The following is a 25,880-nucleotide window of genomic DNA, read 5'->3' on the forward strand; positions in this document are numbered from 1 at the left end:
AACAGCATCACCCTCCATCAAGAGCAACAATGATTGAAGACTTCACCACATCTGCACCCAAGGGGACGCACTCACATGGATCACCTCCTTCCACACTGGAAGGACACAGGGGGTCCGCCTACCACTTTTAACCTCTGAGCCAAGGGTTTAGTCTGTGGTTTCCACCAGGCCTCATTCCTCAGCTTTATGCTCTACAATGCATACATGTCCCCGCTGGCCAACATAGTCCGATCTCATGGTCTCAACACAGTGCCCTACGTGGACGACACCAAACTCCTCTCCCTACCACCACCAAGGTCAGCTTCCAGAGAGGCAGGACAAGCAACAACTGGATGAAGAACTGCCTGACACTGAACATGGACAAGACCGAAGTACTGATCTTCGGTAACAGCCAGAAACCGGTCCTAGGATACTTGCTATCAGCCGTCTTCAGCCAGGATAGCTTGACTCCAGTAGCCTAGTGAGCAATAACGATGGATTAAACCCAGATCTGTGACTGGGGGTGAATGGTTTGTCATTGTGTAACATTCCGTCCATCATCTTGTGTGTTTTGCTATTCACCCTATGTGGGAAGGGTATGCCCAGAAGTGGGTCCCGTGCTCCCTAAGCCACTGGAGTCAAGTTATCCTGGCTGAAGACGGCTGATAGCCAGAAACCGGTCCTAGGATGCTTGATTCCGGTCCAGGGAAGACATGGCTTGGCAGTTCGGTCTGGACTGTTCCCATGAGGCACAGGGTCAAGACTGATTTGCATATGGCCATGTCTGAACTGGGGTGGCTTGGTGTGCAAAATAACGATGGATTAAACCCAGATCTGTGAGTGGGGGTCAATGGTTATCTTGTGTGTTTCATAACTGATCACTTCAACCCACCATTCAAGCTTCTTAAAAGGTTGGCTCATTGGATGCTAATCTTGGCTAACGCTCTTTCTGGTGGACGCTTCAAGCACTAGAATACTTACCTTTTGAAATTCTATAGGTGTTAGACTGGATCTGAAACCTTTTCAGCAGTTTTTCCTGCGTGAGAGTAACATGTTGTGCAGACGTTGTTCTGCTCTGGAAGTGGGGCAGAGCGGCAATTAAGGGTCACCAATGAGCACCGTTAGTTTTCTAGGCTATTGATTCCCCCAGACACAAAGCCCAACTGCAGACAGGCTTGACTAGCGTGCAGATCTTTAAATGGAATTACTTCAGTTTACAGAACAAGGAGGGTAGTAGCATTTGCTCTGGTGGAAAGAGCCTGCAAGCCTTTTGGGCATGGCTTAGCCAGTCCATAGCAGATTTCGATATAGAGAACGATGCATCAGATGGGCATTTTTAAACTGCCTGGTCTTCTCGCCTAGAGAATCCAACAAACTGATCATCCAACAGACGTTCCTAGGTACGATCAGTGTAGAAGCTCAAGACTCATTTAAGATCCAAACACTGGAGTATTTTTTCCTCCTTGGGCGGAACAAAAAACGCCAGAAGGTTAATATGCTGTCTGACATGAAAGAGTGACCTTTTGAAAGAAAGGAAGCTGTGGTTGTGAATAGCAGCTTGTCCAGGAAAAGTTACAGTGCGTTGACCGAGGGCTAGCAGCTTGCTCTTCAGAGTAAGGAGCATTAAGTGGACAGCTACGTATTGGCTCAAAAGGAGTACACATTGGGAATGGGAGGACTAAATTCAAGTTAGACTTTGGAAGGGGAATCTGACGCTGAACATTTAAGAATGAATCACAAGAGGTGATTTGAATAAAGGCTGCTACGGTAACTGCACCACAAAAAAGCAGAAAACATATAAATGACCTTTAACTGTGCCCAAAGTAAGGACTTACTGGGCCAAAGAACACTAAAAGCAACACTCCGGTTTGGCTTGCAGTGGGTGGATCTGGCAGGTACCACACCAAGCAACTTAGTTGTCACAAAGGCAGGCGTATATTGACTTAGTTAGGGGGTGCCTCTCTGCCAAGAAATCAACTTCGGAGGAAGGTCATAGGCCGTCAACTTGTCATACAATCTCCAAGCATGGAAGTTCAGATTGCACAGGCCAGGGTGCACAACCCTGCCCTGCTGCAGAGACCGAAGATTCTCCCAAAGCGTCTGCCCATGCGTTTCTGCTAACTCTCCTTGCACAATCCAGTACAACTAAGATTACTTTGGTCTTGGTTAGGGATTCCTGATCATCTGAACGAGGCTGGAGATGGCAGCAGAAAAGCATACATGATCCCCATGATCCACTTTAGGTGAGATGCGTCTCGCAGAGAGAGCAGTTTTGAAAACGACAGCGTGCAAATTCATTGGCATAGCATAATTGCAGCAGTGACAAAAATAAGAGCTAGGGCTCCTCCAATTCTTAAATGATGCCATGTACCTCCTCCATCTGTAACTCATTTGTGATCTGCTAGGCTTTGCCGGTGAAGTAGGTCAGCCCTGGAGTTTAAAGTAACACCAAGAAAATGTTCTATTGTCCAGACACTTGCAGAGGCTCAGCTCCGCTTAAGACAGGGCCCATGACCCCACTCCGCCCCACATGTTCCAGTAGCACATGGCAGTAGAGTTGCCCGTGAGCGGCAGTACCAATCTGTCAATAGAGGACAGGAAGGCCTTCAGTGCCAAGCAATTGCCTGTAACACCAACAGATTGATGAGGAGTTGGATGTCCGCTGGAAAACGGATTTCTCCAATCTCCACCTCTCCCAGGTGGCCTCTACAACCCAGAAATGATGTATTTGTCACCACTGTCAGCTCATGGAGGGCTAAGGAAATAGGTATACCATTGACAAACGTGGTCAAGAAGCCACCAGGTATTTTGCAGTCTCCTCCAGATTATGGGCATAATCTGAAAGAGCATAAGGAGCTGTGCCCACTGGGACCTACGATAGCACTGGAAGGCCGACATATATCACCTGGCATGCTCAAGCAGTAGGCAGGACAGTTGAGGCAGAATGCAAGTAATCCCTAATGTCTTAGTCATCCTTGCTGAGATCCAGGACAGAGGTTGAAACTTCAGGTTCATACCCTGAATGTCCTGGACTCTGCTCAGGGGAAAGGCACACAACTGTGCCATGTCTTGAATGGCTTTGATAAACAGAAGTCTCTCTAAAGGAGTCAGGTGAGACCTCGGCACATTGATGGTGAACCCTGGCAATATTAGGAAGTTGGCTGTCTGGATGTGGTTGACAACTACCCACCATTAGCCAACAATCATGGAGTTAGGGGGAAGACTGGAACCCCCAACGATTTGCTACACCCACTGCAATCACTTTCATTTATACCTGAGGGCAGAGAGGCCAAAAGAGAACAGAAATTGCTCCTGCACCACTATGAAAAGAAGATAGGTGGGTAAGGTATGAAAGGAGAAATTTTGCCTCAAGGACCTCAATCTACGGCAGCGTGGCCAATGGTGGAGAAAATTTAGGCCGCATCAGGACTAGACATTGAACTGGCTACAAAAATCAGATCAGCAGCAAAACAGAGGCACGTTGATGTGCTCTGGCTTGGACTTCGTGTTTATGAATAGCCCTTTGATCAAGAGGATGATATGAAGCAGGAACAACTTCGGAAATAAGACTTTTTAAATGTGCCAGTCATGGCGGAGTCTTTTGGTGTCTGGCAACAAGAGTTTTGCCTCAATGTCCTGTATAGACTATGAATTTATCTAGGTGCATGTGTTGCAGGCCCTGGAGTCTTGTGACAACCTCAAACACCAAAGGTATACTTCATAAGGATCAATTACAGACCTATCTGCCAAAGTCCCTTTCATTTTACGGGGCGACATTGTTCACTATGCACAGTGACATAAAATGGTAGTGGATGAATTAATCTTGTCAGAAGGAGCAGCTCCGGCGCAGTGTCTGCCAGTGCAGAAAACTGACATTAGCATGTATGGGTGATGTTTATAAGCAGATGTGTCAGTTCAAGCAGAAGGACATCAGTGCAGAGCCACAAAACACCACCTACTACAGCACAGGAGTTCTGCTTAAAAGTATGAGGATCCAGCTGTTGCCTAGTGACTATTCAATAGGTGTGCACCAGCTGCATTCAGAAGTAACCATCAGAAAACAGAGAATGATACTCCTAAGCAAGAAATTAACACCTCTTGACCATCCCTAGGTTCTGGCCAGAGATTTTGCTCAACCAGTGCATGAGCTTACAGCCCCCTCTGGATATGTTAATAACTGACAAGTTTGGCTATTGCGCTCTTCTGCCTCACCGACATGCCTAAGTGCTTTATACCTGCAATGGCACAAACACAGCAACTCCCTGGCCCAAGCCTAATGCTTGCTACATGTGTTACCAAACAACCCCAACTAATTAAGCATACCAGGTGTGAAACTTAGAAGGCCATCAAAATCAAACTTCTACATCACTGACCACGCAAAGCACTGATTAAAGTCAGTAAACAACTTGAGCAACTCACTTCACAAATGAGTACCACCAATACAAATAAATAATACACTACCTACCATACAATTAGGGGCAGGTTTGACAAACATAGTAGGCACTGGACAGTGTAGAACTGGGTATTAATCTGCTATATTACTGATAATTAAAAAGACTTTTGGAAAATGCAGTAAAACGGTTTCATTGTTCCAATATATAGCAGGACCATAGGATTTACATAAAAATGAAGAGACAGATTCAGAAATCACTAGTTAGCTGAAAATTGATACGAACATGTAGGGTATTTTATGTATTAATTTTCATCAGTGTTGACTAACCTGTGCACGTTTAGTTCTTAGCTCAGAGTGAAGTGCTTTCTTTTCTTCTCTCTTGTTTTTCATTTTCTCCATCTCTTTTACAATGTTTGATTTTCTTCGAGCTAAGGAAAGCAAAATAAGGCTTTGATTTACATGTTACACAATTCTGCTAACCTCAAAAATCTGAAATCATTCCAGGGAAAAAAGAAAATAAAAATAGATCCCAGTCTAAGACTCCAAACCATCAGAGGGGCGTTTCTGACATAGGCACTCAAAATGTAATAACCAGCAGCACATAGCGATGTAACGTAGCAAGAAATTTAAAAGACAGTTAAACTAATTTCTGCAACGCAATGCTAGAACTACATTTTAAATTTAAATCTTTATTGGAATATACATGGGAATTTATTTTAGAGAATTTAATGTGTTATGCATAAAATTCTTTAAATAAAATGATACATATAAACTCCAGGTGGATGAAAGAAATTCATCCTTTTAATGTGTGCCTTTGGATTGGTGTCCCCAGACCATGACTGATGCAAATGTCTTGCCATTGAGGAACTAAAGATTAATCTTTCACTAAATGCACACAAAATGATGGATGGGATGCTCAGTCACGGATACTAGGGGGCAACGTCCCAATCCATCTTTTTTTACCCACCATACCACCTCAGATTGCATCCAGCCATAGGCAAACCAGCCTTGATCCTGTTCCAATAGGAAATGTCCAGCCCAAATGCAAAACAAGACCAAATCTACACACACACATACAAATACACATACACACACACACACACACCAACCTATATACACCTTACAGGAGGTCGCCTGTAGGTAGCTATAGTAAGGACCTAGTTTCCATAGGAATTGCATTTTTTGACCTGCCTACAACTTTGGCGTTATTCGACGAATCATTTAATTTTCCTAAAAAAGTGTCAAGGTAGTTGTAGGTTCTGTGTATCGTGGAAAGTTTAAGGGTGATCAGTGCAGTGAGGATCGAGAAATAGCGGAGGAAAAAAAGCGTGCATTTGTACCGGTAATTCCTGGACGCAACCTAATAAAGTTGTGGCCGCCATTTTATCGGAAACTATTCCCAGGGACTCAAAAATTTGTGTCAAAGCCAACGTAAGGGGTCAGGGTCGAGATACTCTGATATGTTTTATAAAGCGGGGGCGTTAGTGACAGAAGTAGTGTCCAAAATTTATTCTTTTTTGCATGAACTATATACGAAGCTGCCAGTACTCACCCCAGCACCACCTGTGTACACTATTGCAGTGACATCACAAATGTTGGTGGAAACATAAAACAAATGCATCTATATAGTTCAAGTTCAAGTATTTATATAGCGCACTACTCACCCAGAGGGTCTCAAGGCGCTCGGGGAGGGGTTCATTATTTATCAAATCGCCAGGTTTTAAGTTCTTTTCTGAAGGAGATGTGGTTCTGTGTAAGGCGAAGGTGGGTGGGGAGTGAGTTCCAGGTCTTGGCCGCCAAGTAGGAGAAGGATCTACCTCCCATGGTGGATCTTTGGATACGCGGAACTGCGGCGAGGCCTTGATTGGAGGATCTTAGTTGGCGGGTGGGTGTGTAGAAGGATAGTCGAGTGTTGAGGCATTCGGGCCCTACTTTGTAGAGGGCCTTGTGTGCGTGGGTGAGGAGACGGAATGTTATTCTCTTGTTGACGGGAAGCCAGTGGAGGTCTTTCAGGTGGCCGGTAATGCGATCTTGGCGAGGGATGTCCAAAATGAGTCTCGCTGATGTTTGGATGCGTTGAGTTTTTTCTGTAATTTGGCTGTAGATCCGGCGTATAGGGTGTTTCCGTAGTCTAGTCAGCTCGTAACCAGTGCGTGGGTGACAATCTTTCTTGTTTCGGCGGGGATCCAATGGAAGATTTTTTTGACCATACGAAGTACGTTGAAGCAGGAGGATGAGATGGCGTTGACTTGTTTGGTCATCGAGAGTGAGGAGTCTAGGATGAAGCCAAGGTTACGTGCGTGGTCTGTGGGAGTGGGAGTGGGAGCTGAGCCCAGGTCCGCAGGCCACCACGAGTCGTCCCAGGCAGAGGGGGATGATCCTAGGATGAGCAGTTCCGTTTTGTCTGAGTTAAGTTTAAGGCGGCTGTTTTTCATCCATACGGCTACTTCTTTCATGCCTTCGTGAAGATTGGTTTTAGCGGTGTTGGGGTCTTTGGTGAGGGAGAGCATCAGCTGGGTGTCGTCAGCGTAGGAAATGATGTTAAGGTTGTGTTGACGCGCGATGGAAGCGAGTGGACTCATGTAAACGTTGAAGAGGGTGGGACTGAGTGAAGATCCTTGAGGTACACCGCAGATGACTTCGGTGGCTTCTGATTTGAATGGGGGAAGTCGGACTCTGAGTTCTTCCAGCTAGGAACGAGATGATCCAGTCCAAGGCTTTTCCTTTTATGCCGATGTTGCTGAGGCGTTGTATGAGGGTGTTGTGACAGACAGTGTCGAAGGCGGCGGAGAGGTCGAGTAGAATGAGGGCCACTGTTTCTCCGGTGTCCAGTAGTGTTCGGATGTCGTCTGTAGCTGCGATGAGGGCGGTTTCGGTGCTGTGTTTGGCTCGAAATACGGACTGTGAGGAATCGAGGGAGTTGTTGGATTCGAGGAAGGCGGCGAGTTGGCTATTGACGGCTTTCTCAATGACTTTGGCCGGGAATGGGAGGAGGGATATGGGGCGGTAGTTTTTAAGTTCAGAGGGGTCTGCTGTGGGTTTCTTCAGGAGGGCGCTGACTTCGGCATGTTTCCAGCTTTCTGGGAAGGTAGCAGAGATGAAGGAGCAGTTGATGACATCACGGAGATGGGGTGCGATGAAGGAGTCTGCTTTGTTGAAGATGTGGTGGGGACATGGGTCGGTTGGCAAGCCAGAGTGGATGGAATTCATTAGGCGGATGGTGTCTTCAGTGGTGATTGGGTTCCAGGCGCTGAGGTTGTTAGAGGGCGGTTTAGGTTCTGTGGGGGGTGGAGAGGATTGTTCGGTGGGACTGTTTTCGAAGCTGTTATGTATGTCGGCAATTTTGTTGTAGAAGGAGGATAACGAATCGCAGAGGTCTTGGGAGGAAGTGATGTCGTTTGAGGCTGCGGTGGGGTTGGTGAATTCTTTGACGATGTTGAATAGTTCCTTGCTGTTATGGGCGTTGTTGTCGAGTCTTGAATGCTGATTTCTTGGTGGATCGAATCAGCTGGTGGTGTTTGCGGGTGGCTGCCTTGAAAGTGGTCATGTTGTCGGTGGTTGGGTTTTTTCTCCATGTTTTCTCGAGTGTACGGCGTAGCTTTTTGGATTTCTTAAGGTCATCGTTGAACCAGGGGGCCTTTTTGCGGTCTTGTTTGGTGTGATGGTTTTTCAAGGGTGCTAATTAGTCGGCACTGTGAGTGATCCATTGTTTAAATTTGATGGCAGCTTGGTTTGGGTCCGATGAGGACGGGTGGGTTTTGGTTGAGCGATGTGAGGAGTTGGTCGGTGGTGATTTTGTTCCATTTTTTTCGGGGGATAGGTTGTGGGTCGAGGTGGTTTTGCAGCTGAAGTGAACACAACTGTGGTCCGTCCAGTGGAGAGCTGTGGTGCGATCGAAGGAGATGTGTTTGCAGGACGCCCCTTAGCTGGGGCAGCTGTGCGCAATACAAATGTGCGTAACATAACATAACAGGTGAAGATTGGGTCGAGCGTATGTCCGGCAACATGGGTGGGGGTGTCAACAAGTTGTTTGAGACCGAGATTGGCTAGGTTGTCAAGAAGGGTGGTGGTGTTGCAGTCGTTTTTCTTATCAAGGTGGAAGTTGAGGTCTCCTAGTAGAATGTAGTTTTCGGAGGCGAGGGCATGTGGGCTGATGAAGTCAGTGATGTCTTCGCTGAATTGTTTACGGGTTCCTGGAGGCCTGTAGATGAGGGTGCCTCTGAGTGTGGTTCTAGGGTCGGTGTGGATCTGGAAGAGGTGTTCGGCGGTTGTAAGGTTATCGTCGGAGCTGGTAGTGATTTTGATGGTGTTCTTATGGACGATGACGATGCCTCCTCCTGTTTGGACGGTGCGGTCTTTTCGGATGATCTTGTAATTGTCCGGGATGGCTATGGCGATGTCGGGTGTTGATGAAGCGTTCATCCATGTTTCAGTAAGGAAGGCGACGTCCGGTGATGTAGTATCGAGTAGATCCCAGAGTTCGGTGGCGTGTCTGTGGATCGAGCGGGTGTCCAGCAGGATGCACTTCAGGTGGTTGGAGTCGGAGCTGTGTTTGGGGTTAGTGATAGTGGTATGGGTCTTGATGCTGGTAAATTTGCAGGAGTGGCATGCGAAAGGACCGTGGGTACGTCCCGGGGCAGCTTCGTAGCATTGAGGTGTGCGTCCGGGGTTAAGGGCTAGGAGGGTGGCGGCGTCATACGTTATGCTGGAGGAGTGCGGTTTGCGGGGGCCAGGGGGTCTGGAGCTGGGCGCGGTCCAGGCGTAGACGGGCTTACCTTTGGCGCACCTTCGGCGCGCATGGGGCGCGACCGCTGCGCGTGATCGCTGCGCGGTAGGACATCTGTCATATGTAGGTGTTGGGGGGGGGGGCGAGGCAGGGTCAGCTGGGAGGCGGGCGCGGGGTGGAGCTACGGCCTAGTAAGCACAACAAACAAAATGGTTGCATGTAGGGGAAAACAAAACTGGGTGAGCTTGGGGGGTAAAAGGAGGCACAATCGGGCAAAAATTCAATTACTCTTCTACCAACAATGCGCAGCCTTAACAGCACAATACAGAGATGTCAAAAAGCACAATGCACAAATATCACACAATATGAGAAAAACGAGCAGTGCAGGCAGCGCCAGTAATGCGGGGGGAGGTTGCGCTGTGGATTCAGCTTGAAGGCGCTACGATACCGCTGGACAGCAATCAGCTATCAGGCGCTCTATTGTCACGAAGCCACCAAGCCTTGAGAGCGTGGGGGGGGGAGCGACCTCTTCCCAAGCAGGTCAGGAGAGTCACGGCGAGGGAATGGTGAGGCAGGTCTGTAGCTATCTGTGGGAGGCAGGGTCAGCTGGGAGGCGGGCGCGGGGTGGAGCTACGGCCTAGTAAGTACAACAAACAACAAAATGGCTGCAGGTAGGGGAAAACGAAACTGGGTGAGCCTGGGGGGTAAACGGAGGAACAATCGGGCAAAAATTCAATTACTCTTCTACCAACAATGCGCAGCCTTAACAGCACAATACAGAGATGTCAAAATGCACAATGCACAAATATCACACGATATGAGAAAAACGAGCAGTGCAGGCAGCGCCAGTAATGCGGGGGGAGGTCGCGCTGTGGATTCAGCTTGAAGGCGCTACGATACCGCTGGACAGCAATCAGCTATCAGGCGCTCTATTGTCAGGAAGCCACCAAGCCTTGGGAGCGTTGGGGGGGGGGGGGGGGGGGGGGGGGGGAGCGACCTCTTACCAAGCAGGTCAGGAGAGACGTATACATACCATCGCTGGTCACAGACTCATGTACCCACTCACATTTCAGTCAGACATTCATACACCCACTCACATACCCTGTCACACCTTCATACACCCACTCACATACCCACTCAGACACTAATGCACCCAGAGACCCATGTGTGTACTCATAAGCGTTCATGGGCTCATGCACCCACCTACAGATTCACAGACTCATGTGTCCGCTCACATAGAGACTTATTCACGGAGTCAGACCCACTCATTCATGCACACAGATGCTTCCTCACACGCATTCATAGGTAGACTCACTCATAGTTGTGCACCCACTCACAGAATCATACCCATTTACACCCCCACTCACAACCAGTCAGAATCAATATAGTTAAACATTTTGAATGCGGTTGTGCTTATTTAATTCCTGCTTTGGCTTTGTATTTCCACAACATCTTCGCAGTGATCGCGGGTTCCAACAACCCCGAGACTCCCGGCACCACAGCGAAAATGGAGACTAGGTTACAAAGATGCTTTTTATAGAAACTCACTAGAAAAACAGGACTTTTGACTATACAGTCAGTCAGTCAAATAACTATTTCGATTCCCAAAAAGGAATCATAAAAGTATACATCAATATAAAAAAAATCACAATATAAAATTACAATACATTTTACTGGATTCCAATACATTTAATACCGATTTCTAATAGCAAGTGCGGATCTAATAAAACTAAGTACAGCATTACAAATATTTGGGGTTGACAAAGATAATAAATATTCATATCCCTCTTTATAATAACATGATCCAAGGGATAGTAATACAGGTCTAATAAAAGTATTTCTTGGGACCTCATACAGGGCACAAAAAAGAATAAGGTGCAGAGTATTTTGCGACACCTTATTACAGGGGCAAAAGGGTAATTTCTCACACCACCCCCCCTGCTTTGGATAAGCAAAAAGGAAGTGTAGAGTATTAAAGCGAAACCTTGTTAGAAACGCCATTGTGTATTATTAATATATGACAAATAAAAAGGTCGCACCAATTTGCCCCTAATACATAAAGCATATTTACTATTCCCCAAGGTACCCAATTTAGAACCATAAGCGTTTTTATAATTAACTTAACATCCTTTTTGATCACATCAGGGTTTTTAAACACATTTCCTAAACCAATCTGATGTAGGGTATCCAACATATCGAAGCCATGGAATCTCCCTATGGTAATCAAGTTTAAGGCAATCTTGGAGGATCTCTTTTGTTAGTTTTAATTCATCCGATTGCCAAACTTTGGCCCATAATAATAATGGAGCTATATGTATAATATCGGTCACAAACTCCACTCCTACTTCCCCATGACAAAAGCTGTTTGAAGTACCCAATGGTACTGATAGGAGACGTTTTATGAATTTGTTCTCCATAATCTGAAGTTTTTCACAATTTTGAGATCCCCAAACTCCAGCACCAAAAGTTATAACAGAAACACACTTAGCTCTATACAAGGATATTATTTCTGTTATTCGCCGCTGTCCTAATTTACTGGCAAAACGAAAAAGAGCTTCAATTAATTGAGTAACCTTTTGGACCCGGACACTTATCAAGGGTTCCCAATTCAATTTTTTGTTAAAAAGGTTACCCAGATAGTTAAAATTATCAACTTTTTCTATAATTGAATCCCTCACTATATACTTGCGGGTTTTAACACTTCTTGAACCGCAAGTCATGGCAAATGATTTAGTAAAATTGACCCCCAGATCCAGATTCCCCATAAAATTGTCAAAAGCATTTAAACATATCTGCATGCTATTAGGGGTAAGGGTCATTAGAACAGTATCATCTGCATATGATAACATTGGGATTCTTTTGCCATTAATCTGCGGGAAATCAGCACAAGTTTCTAACAGAAAACCTTCTAATCCATTAGTATAGACCAGAAATAAAAAGGGAGCTAAAATGCATCCCTGACGGACACCTTCAGTGGACAATATAGGTCTAGTCTTTTCCCCACCAGGACCATATCTAACTCTCACCGTTGTTGCGGCGTGGAGCCTACGAAGCAAGGTAACCAAAGGCTCCTCAAACCCCATGGCTTCCATCATCCGCCACAATTTATCCCTACACACAGTATCAAAAGCACTGGACAAGTCCATAAATGCCAAGTAAATAGAACTACTCTTGGCACCCATGTACTTGCCCATGATTAGTGCCAAATTCAGGCACTGCTCTGTGGTTCCTTTCCCTTTTCTAAATCCATACTGGGAATCCTCTATAATCCCCTGCGCCTCAGCCCAAGGTTCAAGACAAGCCAATATCACCCTTCCCATTAGTTGACATGATGCATCTATTAGTGATATCGGCCTGTAGCGTGGATCAGACTTATCACCCTTCTTAAAGATGGGTACCACTACTGCTTCTTTCCAAGAGATCGGATAGGACCCAGGACTATTGCCTTAAAAACATTCAAAAGTAATGGAGACCAAACCTCCAAATTATGTTTAAAAAGATCCAAGGGTACTGCATCTGGGCCAGGGGCCTTTAAGGCAGCTCCCTTGGTTAGGGCTAATTTAATCTCTGAAAGTGTTAACGAGTCACTAAGCACTTTTGCTGACGCCATATTAAAATCATCAACTCCCGTAATAGCTGTCAGCAATATTTCGTTTGGATTGAAGATTTTGCTATAATGAGCTACCCAGGAGTCTTCGGGTATATGTACTCTTATAGAACTTTCTTCACCCGTTTTCAAAAAAGGCCGGTTTATTACCTCCCAAAAAAGTCTATTGTCCCTTAAATCTGCTGCTTTTTCTAGATCTTCCCATGCCTTAATCCGTAGATCATTTTTCCTTTTACCAACTACATCTCTATACCTTTTCCTGGCTAGTTTGACCAAATCCCTATTCCGAGGGTTTTGATGTAAAGCCTTTAATAAGAGAGTATGGGCAGAGGAGCACTCCTCATTAAACCATTTATATCCCCTGTGTTGTTTCCTCCCTCCTAGCTTTACAAGATGTGAAGCAACATTTCCCAGTAGTAATTCAAAGTTCTTAATTATACAATCTGGGTCAGATATAGGCATCAGACAACATTCTATCTTGGCCTTATTATCTTTGAAAACATTTATCTCCAGTTGCCCCACATCTACTTTCTCCCACCTCATAGACACACCCTGATTTCGTTTATATACTATTGGTTGTTCCACTATTTGTTTTTTTGAAACCAGGTTAAAGCACAAATTCAGGGGATTATGATCGCTAACAGGGTTCGCCTCAATTTTAAAGTCTTTTAGAAAATGATAGTACCCCTTAGATACCATGGCAAAATCAATTGTACTCATTCTGCCCCCAGTGCCTTGGAAAGTAGGTATATTCTGTACACCAGAAAAACTAGGCATATCCAAAATACATAGATCATTGTTCATTATAATACTATTTAGAGCCTCCCCCTGTTTTGAATGAATAAAATGGGCCATAGGTTGATCTGTTAAATCCTGCAGACCACATACTCTAGAACCACTATATTTACATAGCTCACAATTAAAATCACCTAACCATAGAATAAAAAGGGGAAGACCCTATTTGTTACCCTAGTAATTTCTTCCTGCAGATTTTCAATAACGACGATTACTTGAGAATCAAAAACATTGTAATACCAGTTTATAAGGAGAATCGTTACTGGAAATAGATCCTCAATCATAAGCAATTGATACCAAGGTGATTCCACCACACGGGATACATGTAATGAATTATGTTTTACAGAAATAGCTGTAAGAAGTCCACCTTTTGCTCTCCCAGCCTGTGATGGTATTGCACAAACATTAAACATTTGGAAGCCATCTAAACTCTGGTCCACAATACTCCATGTCTCCTGGAGGCAGACAATATCAAAAGACTCGATATAGTCAAGCCAGGCAGGATCACCTAATCTCCGCCCAAGGCCAGCTATATTCCATGAAATTATACGAAAACAACTTTCCTCTGCCCAATTTCCCATTTTTTCCTGTACAGATTTCCCTTTGGACTGATTTAGGTTAAATCCACCTGATCTTAATTCTATACCTTTAGTTACTACTTCGGGATAGAGGGGATTTGCATCACTAGTTATACAGGAGTTATCTCCACACCAATAGTCCAAATCAGATGTAAGATTGTCTTTACTTATAGAACCCATAAAACTGTACAGTAATAACCCCCTAGTTCCAAAAATACTATGTGTGCCTAGGTGTTTCAGTCGTCACGGGTACCAATGACACCACAAAAACTGAATAGGTTTTAGAGATTTTTTTTTAAAGAAAGTCACTAGAAAAACATGACTGACTATACAGTAATAAACCCCTTGTGTGTAAAATACTTGGATATGTGTGCATATATGTGTTTTACACTTTATGAAAAAGGGGTTATAGTCTGGGTTAACTACGCTGTCGCAACATGAAAACAGAAAATATGTTATAAAGATGGCGTTTAAAGAAACCTAGTATAAACATAAGAGTTTAAACATGTTTTTAACCCTTTCACTACTAGGTCTCCTCCCTCCTCCCTCTCCCTCCACCCCCCCCGCTCCCACCCCTCCCCCTCTCCTGGAGAGGTTGGTGTTTGTTTTCTTTCAAATGACTTGTGAGACTTGTACTCTGGTTTAATGTGACTGATTTGGTGTTTATAAGGGTGTTGAGAGTAAAAGTGAAGAAAGTTGAGCATACTCCTTGCCTCCAGTCCTCATGTTAGATTTTGAAGCTGCCCGGTGGATTGCGGGTACTTGTTTCATCTACATTAGCATTCAAATACTGCAGAGAGGACATTGGGGAGACCGCAGTGGTTTACAATGTAGACAATTTTGGTGGAGTTGGTAATCTGTTGTGAAGCTGAGGCACCCCCTTGCTTGGGCACTCTGTTGTATTTCCTGAGCTTCCATTTGCTGCTTCACTGTCTGATAAAAAACAAAAATGAGTTGGAGCAGACTGTTTCCCTCCATGTAACTTCCCATTGAATGCCTCCCTACAGTCTGAGGCTATCTTTAGCATGGTGCGGTCTTCATAGAAGCCGGCGGGCAGAAAAAGCGTTTGATAAAGTGCTTTCTGGTTCTGTATGAATAGTGCCACCTGTTAATTACTGTTGCCGCTTTTCCTTCTGCCCTTGTCCAATTAGGCCCTCTCATCAAAGTGAGCCTATCACTATGGAATGAAGCACAATTACGTTCACGTGGTTATCTCGCATTCCAGGCACATTCCTTGTTTAGCTGCTGAATACCTTTTATTCCTGGGCCTCATGCATGGAGTATGCAGTGTATGTGGCGAGGCTTAGGGTTTCTTTCCATGACATTCCTGCTCAATGGGCCCTCTTGTAACTGGCCTTTCATTGATTTAAAGTCAAGCGCGGGGGGCGTGGCTTGGATGGCAACGAGGGCGGTCGCCTAGGTTCGAGAGCTCCGCGACCCCGGGGAGAAGAACAGCGAAACAACCAGCGATAGCCCTTGGTCCCGCACACAAAACGGAGGGTAGTGTGGGGGAATGTGCTGAGCAGCGGAGGTGAAGAGCCGAAGTGAGTGGCGCAAATACAAAGGCATCAAAAGCCCACTTTTAAGAGAAGCGAGGGAAGCGAAGGCAAGCCCAAGATGGCGGGGCAATAAAAAAGGACAAGGCGAAGTCAAGACGCTGCGAAGACCGTAAGGAGCTCCAGAGTCACACGTGGTGGATTCGGTGAAGAACAAGGTGCGGCGGAGACAAGTACGGCGGCACCGGAGAGCGAGGTGGCTGTACACGCGCTTAAGAGACAGAAGCAGAATCACAGGCGGCCATCTTGACCACATCTGGAGGGGCAACAAGAAGGCAACAACTACGGAGGTCAGGCAAGCTGCCCAGCAGGCCCCACCGCCGGCTCACCAGGAAGCCAGCAGCCGCATGGAAAGTGTGAGAGCGGGCTAGCGGAGCAAGTGATCACCGCGAGGGCAGTGCAGCAGAGCGGCAGCAAGGCGGGGCAGAATCGTACGGCGAACACTGACCTGTAAAAGAGGCACGAGTGCAACCCCCGAGAGGCAGAAGCGAAGCCGGTTCTATCCTACGCGGCGCCGGGGAGGCAGAAGATAATTCTGTGCAGCGCCCACCGGGTAACGGGGACCAACGGTGGCGGCCATCTTGGGAAGGGCAAGAATCACAGCGCCGCAGGTAGACCCAAGCCGGCGCTGGCAGGGGGGGAGCGCAGCATCGCTGTGCCTCCTACAAAGGCCTTTCACAAGCGCCGTCCACCGAAGCCAGGGAAAACCAGGGGGGCAGTCGGCGAACGAAGTGTCCCGGATAAGAGGCGAGCAAAGGCGGCAGCCATCTTGAGAGGGGCGATCCACGTCGCAGCACGGCGGTCTTCCTGAGGCGCAGATGTGCATGTAAGCCAACGCAAGGACACCGCTGCAAGGCCCAAGAGGCAGAAGCGAAGCCTGTTCTACCCTACGCGGTGCCAGTGAGGCAACGGTAACGGGGACCAACGGTGGCGGCCATCTTGGGAAGGGCAAGAATCACGGCGTAAGCCAACGCAAGGACACCGCTGCAAGGCGCCTTCCATCCGCGCGACCACCGTCCACCAAAATAGAGAGGAACTAAGGCGCGACCCATACAGGGAGGTGAACAAAGGTGGTGGCCATCTTGGACGAGGGAACAGCGCACTAGACCACACCACAGCGGAAAAAAAAAAAAACAGCCTGTGCCACGCAAACACACCGCAATATGAGACAGTCCTAGCACGCACAAGCCTGGAACACGAAGGAGTACAAGCCGAACGCAAGGACAGGTACGGAGCGAGGCACAAGGTGCGAGTGGTCTATGGTGGCCGGGCGGAAGGGGAGGTGTTCCAGCGAGGCATCACAAGGAAGCACAACAACGAGCAGTGACAGCAAACATCGGTGCTTTTCAGCCGCGGCGCAAAAGCCAGCTAGACAGTAGCCCAGTACCAGACCACGTCAGTGCTGCTACCTAGCCAGAGTGGGCCACACCCTGCCGCCTGCCTAGGGGAGGCATGGTTTAGGTACAGCGAAGTGTGCGGTGGTACAGTCAAACGAGCAGCGACAGAGAGGAGGGAGCACCAAGGCAAAACACCAAGAATTAGCACCTGGTTCTGTGCGGTAGCCCTGGCGTCCGGGAAAACCAGGACAAGGTCGATAAGGTGGCCAAGCAGGTTCACCTTCGGGAGCACTGCAAAGGCAGACACAGTCGCGACTGCCAAAAACTCCCCACCAAAGGAAGCACAATATAACCTGCAGAAGAAGGAGAGACTGTCCATACATCAAGGAAGAAGAGGCCTAGAGACAATGAACGGCGATAACAAAAAAATTAGGAAAGATCTGGAATCACCGATCAAAATGAAAAACCTGCAAAGCACAGAGTCTGCGATGGACCAGCTCGTCAAAAAAATTACTGAAGCCAATGACCTAGCCAAGGCCACAAAGATCTCAATGGACAACGTCCAGCTAGAACTCACAGCCATACGAGCAGATCAGAACAAAACGGCAAGCAGAGTAGCGGAGACAGAGAGAAGGATCAGCGACATAGAGGATAAATCAGGCATCATGGATAAAGACATTTGTTACATCTCCAAAGTCTCCAGTGAGCTGCAGAAAAGGCTCGCAGAACAAGAAGACAAAAACCGGAGGGGAAACATCAGAATTCTGGGCATACCAGAGGATGAGGAAGAGGGGTTGGGATCATGTGCAGCGCTACTCGAGACACTGATACCCAAGCTGACGGGCATAAAATTCGACAGAGCCTTGGAGATCGACAAGGCCTACAGGATCCCTGCCACAAAACAAGCGCACATGAAAGGGCCTAGGACGATCATCTGCAAACCCCTAAGATCGAGCCACACCGATGCGATCTTCGCCTTCGCCCGCAGAGGTCAAACCCCCATCTGGAAAGGCAAGAAAATAATCTTTACCCAAGACCTTTCAAGGGGCACAGTGGAAGCAAGGAAAGGGTTCCTCGCGCTGAGAGACACTATGAAGAGAGCAAAAGTAATGTTCAGCTTTGTTGGTCCAGCAAGAATGAGGGTAACAGACGGGCAGGACACACGTATGTTCGATGACCCAGCGGAACTACGCGAGTACCTCAGGAAGCCAGAGCTGGAGGAGATGGAGCAAACAACGCCCGGGACAGCAAAAAGAAGAGCCTCATCAGACAGCTCAGGGACGGAAGAGAAGGGAGCAGCAGGCGGCAAATAACACTCCACATCGGAAGGCGAACAACAAACTACCTCAATGGACAAAAGGGCCCTACCGGAAGAAGGGAATACCTCAACAAGGGGAATGTGATCCTTGGACTTGTGTAGGAACACCGAACTCTCCAACCCTGTTAGGCAAAACAAGCCCAGCGGAACATGGACTACCACACATAGAGAATAACAGGTCCTTGGACACTTGACAACCAATATCCTTTGCCTAAATGCGCAGCACGGGAACAGGGAGGGGGTGAGAGGGTTTTGTTGACTTTTAATGAACCGGGGAAGCGGAGGGCGGGAACAGTTGCTGTCGCACGTTTACAGTACGTTGACAGGGGGGGGGGGGGTGAGGTGGGGGGGGGGGGGAGGGCTGGGGGGAAGGCCCAGTAGCATGGACAATCGGTGCCTGGCGGAGGTACACTTCTTTCTTTCTCTTCTTTCTCCTCTTTCCTATACCCACACACAACACCCCATCCCATCCATCACCCCAGGGGGGGACCTATGAGTGGTGGCTGTTAGCTAGCAAACCTAGAGCAAAGACGCACTACAGTACCGTCACGCTCATGCATAGCGACACAAATACCACACCATGATGCTACCCGACACTAGGGGCCAGGCACAGATAGCCTCGGACATAAAAATAGTGTCACTTAACGTCAAAGGACTCAACCACCCCGTCAAGCGACGGAAAACACTAGAATACCTAAACAGACTGAAGGCGGATATATATGTCCTTCAAGAGACTAGAGTGTCCTTAGAGGACGCGAACAGGTTGAAAGCCAGCTGGATAAGCGAGGTACTATGCTCACCGGCAGTCAACAAAAAGGGAGGAGTCATCACCTTGATCAGTAAGAAAGGGAAGTTCCAGGCTCACAACAATGCCGCAGACACCATGGGAAGGAGGCTGATTACATCAATCAATAGGGGTGACGAGAAAATACACGTAGCCAACATATACGGGCCAAACACGGGAGACAAAAGATTCTGGGAGGATCTAGAAACTGAACTTAGCAAGATCCCACTGGGCGAGCTACTAATCATGGCAGGAGACATGAACCAGGCGATGGACAATGCCACAGACAGACACCCACACAGACCTAGCCACACCTCACAAGAACAGCACATACTCAAAAACTTATGCGCCAAACTCTCACTAGCAGACCCATGGAGGCTACAAAACCCAAGTGCCAGAGAATACACTTTCTACTCGCACCCCCACAACTCATACAGCAGGATAGACTACATACTCATGTCCAACACACACACACACCTGACAGACACAACGGAAATAGGACCCATTACAATTTCGGACCACGCACACATATCCCTTTCCCTCAGTGGCAAGCATAACGAAACGCCCAGCAAGAGGTGGCGCCTAAACAGTGACATACTCGAAAACCCCGCCAACATCACCGAAATTGAGGAAGCGATCAAAGAATATCTCCAATATAACGACACAGCAGACACAGGGGCGGCAACACTATGGGACGCGCTCAAAGCAACAATAAGGGGGAGACTCATGAATATCAAAGCACGCATGAACAGGGGCAGAAACAAGAAAATTAAGGAACTGGAGGAGCAAATCAAGGGGTTAGAAAGGAACCACACGGCCAACTTAACACACAGGAATACACTCACAACGCTAACAAAAAAAAAAAATACGAGCTAAACAGAATCCTAAGCGAGAGAGCATCCACATGGATCAACAAATATAAATCCATAAACCTATGCTCGGCCAATAAAGCAGGGAAAGCCTTGGCAGGCTACCTGAAAGCCAAGCAAAGGCAGCACTGCGTCGCCACAATAACGGACGCAGATAACAAGACACACACAGCTAATAAACATATCCTCGAAACATTCAGGAAGTTCTACAAAGACCTATACACTGCGGACACATCGCTAGATGCGGACGGGGGGGCAAGCCTGCTGGAGAGGCTTGACCTACCCAGAATAAGCGACGAACAAAGAGAGGCCCTAGACCAAAACATAACTAAAGCGGAAGTTGGGATGGCCATAGACTCACTAAAACCTAACAAGGCCCCAGGACCGGATGGCTTCACAGCCACCTTCTATAAACAATTCCAACCGTTACTCAAAGACACGCTTGTCAGAGTATTCCAAGCATGTGCGGAAAAAGGCAATATGACAGACTCAATGGCCGAGGCAAACATTATTGTCATCCCCAAAGAAGGGAAAGACCCCCAATTCCCACACAACTACAGGCCAATCTCCCTAATTAACGTGGACTGCAAAATCTACGCGAAAATCATGGCAGCCAGACTAAATGCACTCCTCCCCGCCCTCATACACAAATCTCAGGTGGGCTACCTCGAAAACAGACTCTCGCAAGACAACACCAGGCTGCTATGCCATTTAATCAACCGCACGGCCAATAGCGCGGAGGAGGCGGTCATGATCGCGTTAGATGCGGAAAAAGCCTTCGATAGAGTCTCATGGCCCTTCCTAAACCAATGCATGCTCAAGTTTGGACTAGGCGAAAGGTACAGGGGCATGGTCATGTCCCTGTACGAGAACCCCCGGGCACGAGTGGTAGTTAACGCAGCCACATCGGACACACTCACACTAGGGAGAGGGACAAGGCAAGGCTGCCCCCTCTCACCGGGGCTATTCCTGCTGGCCTTAGAACCACTCCTCCACATGATCAGGTCAAACCCCCGGATCACGGGGGTGCAGATAGAGGGTCAAGCTTTCAAGCTAGCGGCATACGCGGACGATATTCTGATCACCACAAACAACCCACAAGAGTCGATTAAGGCACTCGTGCAGACAATAGAGGAGTATGCACATGTCTCAGGCTACAAGCTCAACAGGGAGAAATCCGAATGCAAACCTATGAACATCCACACCACCAAGACTGTCCTGGGCACATCCGGCCTAGCATGGCAAACGAAACCCCTAAAATACCTAGGCCTCCTCTTCGGAAGGGACTTAAGATCGACACTGGACCATAATGAGGAAGCAATGCTAAAAAAAAATTACGTCCAAGCTAGACGCGTGGGGCCCCAAATTCATAAGCTGGTGGGGGAGAATCGAGACAATAAAGATGATGGTCACCCCCATGCTAAACTACCTGCTCTCCATGCTGCCTCTCACACTTACATCCGAATTCCACAAACGCCTAGACAAATGCATCCACATGTTCCTCTGGGGAGGGAAAAAACCAAGAATGAGCTTAGCGAAACTCACTCAAAAAAGAGCAAGGCGGACTGAACCTCACAAACTACAAAGCCTTCCAGACGGCATCCCTGGCCAAACAGGGACTACACTGGATAGCCCCCACGCCAGACTACATGCCGGTATGGCTAGACCTGGAAAGGAGTATTCTGGGGGGCGCAGACCCAATTATGGCCCTCACGGCGCACAAGCACCCAGAAGCCAAAAACGCAATAATCCACAACACAAAAACAGCGCTGCTGAGAGTGGACAGGGAAATGGCAGTAAGTATCAAAGGCACCAAATGGGAATCTCTGTGGCATAACACCAAAGTCACATACAAAGGGAAAACACTAGACAGCAAGGAATGGCGTAGCAGAGGAATCACAACGCCATCACAACTAGAGGCAGGGAGCAACCCACTCTCCTACAAGGCACTACAACAGATAACCTCCCTCCCTAACAAGGAGTTCTACGAATTCCTCAAAATCAAAGCTGCTGTCACCAGAGCAGGACTCACGAAACAGACACCCACCATTATCCAATACGCGCAAAACTTAAACAAGACAGGCCACCAAATAGCACAAATCTACAAGCTAATTACACCACGCACCACAACCCTAAACAATAAGACACTGGCATTCTGGGAGGAGACCATACAGAGACAGCTGAACGAAGTAGAAAGAGCCAAACTATGGACGGCAGCGTCCAAAAACAAAATAACGCCACAGCTAGCACAAACCAAATATTGGTTACTCCACAGGTTGCACTGGACACCAGCGAAACTAGGGAGGGTCGGAGCCAGTGAAAGCAGCACATGTTGGAACTGCCAGATGGCCACGGGAGATCTATCCCACATGTTATACGAATGCACCAGAGTCAAGACCTTCTGGAGCAAGGTCTATAACGTCATAGACCCAATAACGGGAAGTAAGATACAAAGAGGGCTAGCGGGGATAGCCACTGCCTTCCTAGCAACAGAACTCCAGTCCAAAGAAGTACGAGACCTGGTCGATGTACTTCTGACGGCTGCAGTAAAAACGATTTTGGGTAACTGGAAGGACACCAGCAAAGCCACCTTTAAGCGATGGTTCAACTGGGTAACCTTCCTCCGGGGGGCAGACAATATCACTGCCAAGCAAAAGGCGGCAAATCATACTGCCAAAGAGAACATGTGGGAAGCTCTCGACGCATACTTGGAACAGTGAACACATCCTTTCTTTTCTCTTCCTTTCCTCTCTCTCTCAGGCCCCGCCAGGCCGCAATCTTGCAAGAACAGTACAAGTATTACGAATGTGTCTGCTCTGTATATGAAAAAAAATTATTTTCAATAAAAATATTTTGAAATAAAGTCAAGCGCGGATGCGGTGTTAACCTTGACGCCAGATAACTGGGCCGACATTATATAGCTATGTTCGAGGCCATGCAGAACGTGATGCCGAAGCCGACGGAGTCCTGGCGTGAGGCCCACCTGGACAGCAGAATCATGGAGCTGTTCTTTGCAGTAAGTGCTCTTCCTCAACTTAAGCGCTAATCACAGGCTTTCTGCACCTGGTATAAGCGCAACACTTCATGCTTGTTGTCGTGGATATCCTAAGGAAGGTGAGTGGCGTGTGGTGCCAGGCATGGACGATAGTGTTTAAATCACCATAACGATTTTAACAGAGCTGTTTGGTGTATTTTAGAAATAGTACAATGTTGGTAATAAATGAATTTATTTTCGTGACATTACCAGAAATACATCATTAATTTATTTCGCTGCCAAAGGCAAAATGGTACACACCTTTTACTGTTGCACCCAGGCCGAAATGGTTTCTTTTTTAGTGATGCAGTTATGCCTTAAGGCATTACACTTTATTTAATTTTATAGTAGTTTTATACAGCTCCGGGAAGTGCAAGCAGCTTGTACAGTCAGGCAGTGCCTGTCAGCGCAGATGGGGTTCAGTTGCCACAAGTCGACTTAAAATATATAAATATACTAACATTTGATTTAAGTCTATATATTCTTACAGCTAATGTGCTTTTTAGGTCGAGCCAATAGCAGCACGCATTTTAGTAAGGGGCTTCAGAAAGCGCCCCAAGCGCACCACACGCTCGTATGTGTGTTTTTTTCCTTCCTCACAGGCTAATGGGTTTTGTGTGCGTCTTTCAAATAAAGACAGCAAGCAATTGGGCAAAGGCGGGTGCATGTCCCGCCTTTGCTCTGCCCACGGCCAACTGGTGTTTGTTACCTCCACAGGCCACATCGGTTTTCAATTATCGTGCCCAGACGATAATTGAAAACAGATCACTTGCTGTAGTGCGTGCACACCACTCGCGGGCTTGTTGAATATCCACCCCCTCTTATCTACCGCCCATGCGTTCCTTGCTTTCTTCACTCCGCCGCTCTCAGCACTTCTCTTGTTAATCCGTTGCCCAAGCACCCTTCTAACCTGTCCTTTCCCTCTACCTCCGCCTCCTACCTCTTCCTCCCTTTCCAGTCTCCTATGTTTTTGCATTTCCAACTGGCACCCCCACCCCATTCCTTCTTGTACCCCTAAGAAACAGTTACGTTTAAGCAAAAAATGTTGCACAACAATGTGTGTGCTGCTGAGACGGGGCTCGTTTGCTCGGGTAGTTAGCGCAGAGGAGCTGGTATCTTGGCACTGCTGTTCGGAGAAGGACGCACTGGGGTTAAGGCGCGGGAAGCGGCAGGACACAGCGTTTCCCCCCAGGATTGTTCTGAGGCGCTTCAAGGTCACTCGCCAAAAGTCAGCAGACAGTAGTATCGACCGTGTGAGCAAACAAGCAGTTCCCAGGGCGCACCTCTCCCAGAAATATAAAGCCATATCAAAAGACATATTTATAGATGATTGATGCTGTGGGTGCAAGGGGTCTGATGAAACCTTAACGAGGAATCACCTACGCCAACACCAAACAAGCAGCTAACTCCAAAGAACACACCTACAGAACCAACGCCACCAGGAGCCGCACTCGGCGGACTAAATGTGTTATTTGTGTTTCCGGAAACATTTGCAGCATGCAGGCCCGTTTGTGTTCATCTTGTAAACATGGCACAGGGGGCTGGGCGGGGAAGGGTGGTGAGAAGACTATCAAATAATGTGTTTGAGAAGTTTTTACTTCTTGCCCACTATTTTGAACTTGGGTTTTGGCATGGGAAATGCACACTTAAAGGCCTGGGCATTAATGGCGACGGCACCCAATGCAAATTCAGATGGAAGTTCCTGCTTTGCAAGGGTTGAGCCTGTAAGGCTTTCGTGTGTTTGTGAGGCACCCTTCAAGACTGATTGTTTTACCATAGAACTGCCAAAGTCGGGCGGGGGCAACTTCACTGCCACAGTTACAGACCTATATGTCCCGTCCGTGCACCTCACATTTAGTGCATGTAATTTATCCTGCATAGGATATAATTATGCCTTTGTTTACCTTTTCACACACATATATGTTCTTTCTTGGCAACTGGCAAAAAACCTTGCATTTATTTGTCCATCTCCCACCCGAAACGATTCTGTGATCCATAAATGTTTCTCCTTTAGGGTTGCAACATTCACGCATCGCACGTACACGTGCGGTTGTTCTGTTCCCAGTGTCTCGTTGATGGAGCAAGGATTCGCACGTTACGCGACTTGCTTGTACTCATGAACCTCGAATAGTGTTAATAGTCTAATCAAAATGTTTGTCTTACTAATATTGCACATCTTACACTACATGGGGTGTACCACTGACGCTTGCCTATGTGTTTACTAAAACGTAATAACGCTTGCCACTAAAAATGGCAGCTGCTTCGTGGGAATTTAGTCTGCGTATGCGTCGGTCATAATCACGTTACGTGACGCACTTGCAGTTCTGGTGGGAAATGTTTGCTCATGCGCAATACTGCTAAAATGGCCCCTTTGCTTTCTCATATGCTCCGTGCTTGCAAAGCTGCTTTCGCAAAGTTGCTTGTTACGCACTTATCCTAATGCTATAGTTATTATAAAGGGGTATAGAGTAGCTATTCATGGTATACAGTGTATTCATTTTTTCTGTATTTCTAAATTGTGTTCGCTTACTTTTCATGTACTGCATTCTTTGGGGCCTGAGGAACACTCGTGACTATCTTGAAAAGCCTTTCTGGTACTAGTCACGTGATGAGGGAAAGAACCTCATGAGGCAGTGGAAGCCAGCCAGCTGGCAGCCAAAGCCAAGATGCTCCTGGGAACCTGAACTACGACCCAGCTGCAGAAGCCGACTTGTACCTAAACTGTTACAATTGTATTTCACTACTGTATACTCTATTGTATTCTGTAAATCTAGTGTCATGAGAAGATAGAACTTAAGGGGTGGGTACGAAAACTGAATATTAAGTCTGGGAAAGTCAAAATCTTAGGTAAATGGTGACCTAATCCCCTCCTTTGTCCAATCAGAACTTGGGGACCCTTTCACT

The 25,880-nt window shown here is 47.2% G+C and overlaps 1 protein-coding gene across 2 annotated transcripts in view; it reads right to left on the bottom strand.

Moving 5' to 3' along the window:
- The window catches only part of KIF2C (kinesin family member 2C), a 1,469,089-nt gene that overhangs the window by 834,590 nt on the left and 608,619 nt on the right, over positions 1 to 25,880 (bottom strand). For both annotated transcript variants that reach the window (XM_078671750.1, XM_078671748.1), the window contains one exon: positions 4,700 to 4,800. In XM_078671750.1, the coding sequence (XP_078527876.1) occupies positions 4,700 to 4,800 (101 nt within the window). The remainder of the gene's footprint in view (positions 1 to 4,699; positions 4,801 to 25,880) is intronic.

The sequence above is a fragment of the Lissotriton helveticus genome, chromosome 1_2, assembly GCF_964261635.1.
Source record: "Lissotriton helveticus chromosome 1_2, aLisHel1.1, whole genome shotgun sequence".
NCBI classification, from domain to species: domain Eukaryota; kingdom Metazoa; phylum Chordata; class Amphibia; order Caudata; family Salamandridae; genus Lissotriton; species Lissotriton helveticus.